The 3,925-nt window shown below is 45.3% G+C and overlaps 1 protein-coding gene across 1 annotated transcript; it reads left to right on the top strand.

Moving 5' to 3' along the window:
* The first annotated feature begins 240 nt into the window (after positions 1-240).
* srfbp1 (serum response factor binding protein 1) lies at positions 241-3,268 on the top strand. The gene is made up of 2 exons (XM_061255153.1): positions 241-372; positions 1,250-3,268. The coding sequence occupies exon 2, from the start codon at positions 1,274-1,276 to the stop codon at positions 2,948-2,950; it is 1,677 nt and encodes a 558-aa protein (XP_061111137.1). The 5' UTR covers positions 241-372; positions 1,250-1,273; the 3' UTR covers positions 2,951-3,268.
* The last annotated feature ends 657 nt before the right edge of the window (positions 3,269-3,925 follow it).

The raw sequence follows: 3,925 nt of genomic DNA on the forward strand, positions 1-3,925 counted from the left end.
CAACAATTTCTATGACTTGAGCTTCCCCTGGTGGCTATTGCCTGGAAAGTTAGTGCAGGGACCAAACCATAGCGATACTACCTCATATAAGCGAAGACCTTGTGGTCAACCTTTCATCTTTAGTTTAATTAGCACCGACTCACGCATTAAATTTTTTGCCACGTTTGCCTGATCAATCTACATTGTAAACTGCCATACTTTGCAACTTGCCTGGTGGCTCCGCTGCTAAATCATCTATCTGTGTCATCAGGCAACAACAGACTATGCGCGTTCTGTGTACGTCATGTGTGCGTGCGCGCTCACAGAACTTAAAATGGCTGCGCTTTGCGATCTACAAAAACCAATGCTTCTCTGTTTGTTTATTCTTTGAAGGTATGTACATTATATATTTGACATGGTTACATTATACATTCTCTTCATTTTGCGACATCACTGAGTTGTAGTTAAATTGAAACAGTTTCATGTCGGTTAATTCATGCGTATCTTCCCTCACTGGAGTAGTCGCACATGTGTAGCTAAGGCTAACGTTAGCTAACTCCTCAACCTCCAACTTTAGCTACAACTCTCAACTTCCTAATCATTGCTAACTAGTATCTAGAGTATCTAGCCTTCTAGCCACTTCGTTTTCCCATTACATGTCAATGTGTTTCCAACTGCCACCGCAAGCTGAGTCTGACTTCATTGTATTGTTAGAACTGTATTGATAGCCAACGTTAGGTACTTCACTTGGTCGCGACGAAAGTTTTCGGACTTTGAGCCTCCAGAATTCACATTATTATGCCCGTTTTGTCACGTTTACGATTATAACTTCGTTTTTATTTTTTTATTACTGAATTTCGTTTATGATAGTGGTTCTATCACCAGCTGAACTTATGTTATAAAGCTTGTAACTTAGTTATGCATGAGGAAACCCGATTGTGTTATATATGTGTTAGGCATCAGATTACTTTATCATTGTTTTTTTTCTTTAGTTGTATTTTAGAGGCTGCAGGTCTCCGTCTGTACTGAACAGGCTGCCATATTTTGTTGCAATTACTCAGCTCATAAGTGAGGGAGGTTTAATTTTGTAGGACTAGATTTTGCACCATTGAATAAGGTTGCCACAATTGCCTCAGGGTCCAGACAATGAGGGAAGGCATTGTCACATAGATATTCTTACAAAATATAAACAGGTGGCAGGTCTCCTCATCATTGTCTGCCAGCAGGAGATTCACTTCATTAACAGACAAAAAAAACATGTGATTTTCAGGAGTTGTGAAATCCTGCGGTGAAGATGGCTGAGGTTTTGAACTTGAACAATGAGGTGGTGAAGATGAGGAAGGAGATAAAGAAGGCGAGGGCGTTGATCATCCGGAAGCTCACCAGACAGATCGCACAGCTGAAGAAGAAAAAGGGAAAGGCGGCGGAGGTGGAGAAGAACCAGAGGCGAGCGGCCAGGCTTCTGGAGGAGATCCACGAGATGAAGGATTTGAGACCCGACAACGTCACAAAGACCGCCTTGATGAAGGACCTCCGCTTCGAGAAGGTCTGCAAGAACCCATACTCCACGCTGTCGGAGCGAGCCACTGCGCGGATCGCCACGCACCCACAGATCAGCAAGAGGATCCGGGAGATCAAAGCAGCCGTCGAAGCCTTCAAAGACGAACGGAAAAAGCCTGCTGGAGGTAAGGCCTCCAAACCTGGTAAGCCTGCAGAAGACCCGAATGTGGATGCCGTTAAATCGGATGATTTGGGGGATAAGGCGGTGAAGGAGGTGGACCAGGACGGCCAGGAGGAGGAGGTGGACCAGGTGGAGGAGAAGGTGGTGGTGGTGGAGGTGGAGGAGAAGGTGGTGGTGGAGGAGGAGGAGGAGGAGGAGGAGGATGATGATGATGATGATGGTAGTGGTGGTGATGTAGATGAAGATGAAGATGAAGATGTAGATGAAGATGAAGGTGAAGAGAGAGAGGAAGGGCTTGGTGCAGCCAAGGACTGTTCCAGTCCCACCAAAGAAGGACCTACTGTAAAAACGGGTGATGCCATGAAAGTGACTCCATCAAAAAGTGAAATGAAGGGTCCCACAGAGGAGGCTGAGGTGCTACCTAAAGAACAACCACAAACCATGATAAAACTGCAAGAGCCCCCTGATGCTGCACACAAGTTAGAAAACTCAAAAACAGCAACTACTAAGGAAAAAAAGACACTTACACCTGCAGAAAACGAATCTCCTCAGCAAAGTCAGTCAAACCCCCATGTGGATATGAAGGCGGGGGAGGAGGAAGAGGAAAGTGACTTTGATTCATCTGACGATGACGACGAGGAGAAGGAGTACTTTGATGACAGCACAGAGGAGCGTTTCCACAAGCAGTCGTCTCAGTCCGAAGCCAGCGACGAGGATGACTTCTTCCTGGGAAAAGTGAGCAAATGCAAGAAGAGGAAATCCGGCCTTGGTGTGGGCGAGAAAAAGGGTGATGGTGGCAGAAATGTCAACCCTGCCAGCGCGCTGAAGGGGGAGGCTGAGGGCCGGGGCCAGCAGGGGTCGAAAGCAGCGAAGCTGGAGTCGGTCTTCTGCGCCACTTTGTCAGGGTCAAGAGGGGCCCCTGGGAACCGTGGGAGGGGACCCCGTGCCTTCTCAAAGCCACACGGATTTCAGAATGACAGGCGACAGCAGGTTAGGACCCAGAAACCAGCCCTGTTTCAGAACTGGGGAGGCAGCCAGGACAGAAAACCGATGCCGTCTAAATTTCAGAACCAGAGAGATCGAGTGCAGGACAGGGGCCCTGCTTCAGTGAAGGCCAGGCCACACTTTGAGAAGCCTAGGGACCACCGAGGTGCAGCTGGGAGGTTTTCCAACCCTTCCCAGCATGCACAGCAAGCTCTCCACCCCTCATGGGAGGCCAGCAAGAGACGGAAAGAGCAGCAAGCCCAAATTACAGCCTTCCAGGGAAAGAAGATTAAGTTTGATGACTGATCACTTTGTCGAGGACTGATTATCAGGATTGCTTCTAGGTTTCTGTTGTATATTCAAAGAATAAGAGACAGACCTGTCATATTTGCTGTTAGTTTGGCAGTTTTGGAAAAAAATTATTATGGACTGTCTTTTTAAGAGTTCAACTGTGAATATGGTGTACTTGTTTATTTGACATAAATTGCAACAACGTATTCCTGAGTGATCTAGGCTGTATTCATTTCATGTCTTTGAAGTTTTCTTGCTGTATAATAGCACATCTTTTCATTTTGTTAAAACTGATGCATGTTTTTATGCTTAATACAGTGAGTTTTTCTATCACTTCTGTGATTTGTGGTTTCTAAAAGCTGTTATGGTTGTATAAATGTACACTGGGTCATTAATGGTGTTGCAACTGTCCCACTAACCTGTTTGTTGCGAGGGTAGAAAATCCAGGTATAAAATCAGTGCTTACTTTCTTCAAACTTAGATTACATTACATTACATTATTGGCATTTGGCAGACACTCTTATCCAGAGCGACGTACAGTTGATTAGACTAAGCAGGAGACAATCCTCCCCTGGAGCAATGCAGGGTTAAGGGCCTTGCTCAAGGGCCCAACGGCTGCGCGGATCTTATTGTGGCTACACCAGGATTAGAACCACCGACCTTGTGTGTCCCAGTCATGTACCTTAACCACTACGCTACAGGCCACCCCTGTAGATGTTTGCATAAACCTGAAATGCCATTTACTGTCATGAGATGGAATACACCGTGAGTTTGCCCATTGAACGTATATGTGTGATATCATTCATTTGAGAGATTCCATTTCTTTTACCTTTTTACTCCTTCTGCAGTGCTTTTAGTTGATTTGCTATTGAGTGAATGCAGATTCCATATTTTAAATCAGCCTGAAAATAACCATTGGAAAGGGGTATTTGTCTGGAAGGTAACTGAAAATAACTTTGCAGCTTTTATTTTTGAGCAAATATAAAATAA

Source organism: Conger conger, chromosome 9 (assembly GCF_963514075.1).
Source record: "Conger conger chromosome 9, fConCon1.1, whole genome shotgun sequence".
Lineage (NCBI taxonomy): Eukaryota > Metazoa > Chordata > Actinopteri > Anguilliformes > Congridae > Conger > Conger conger.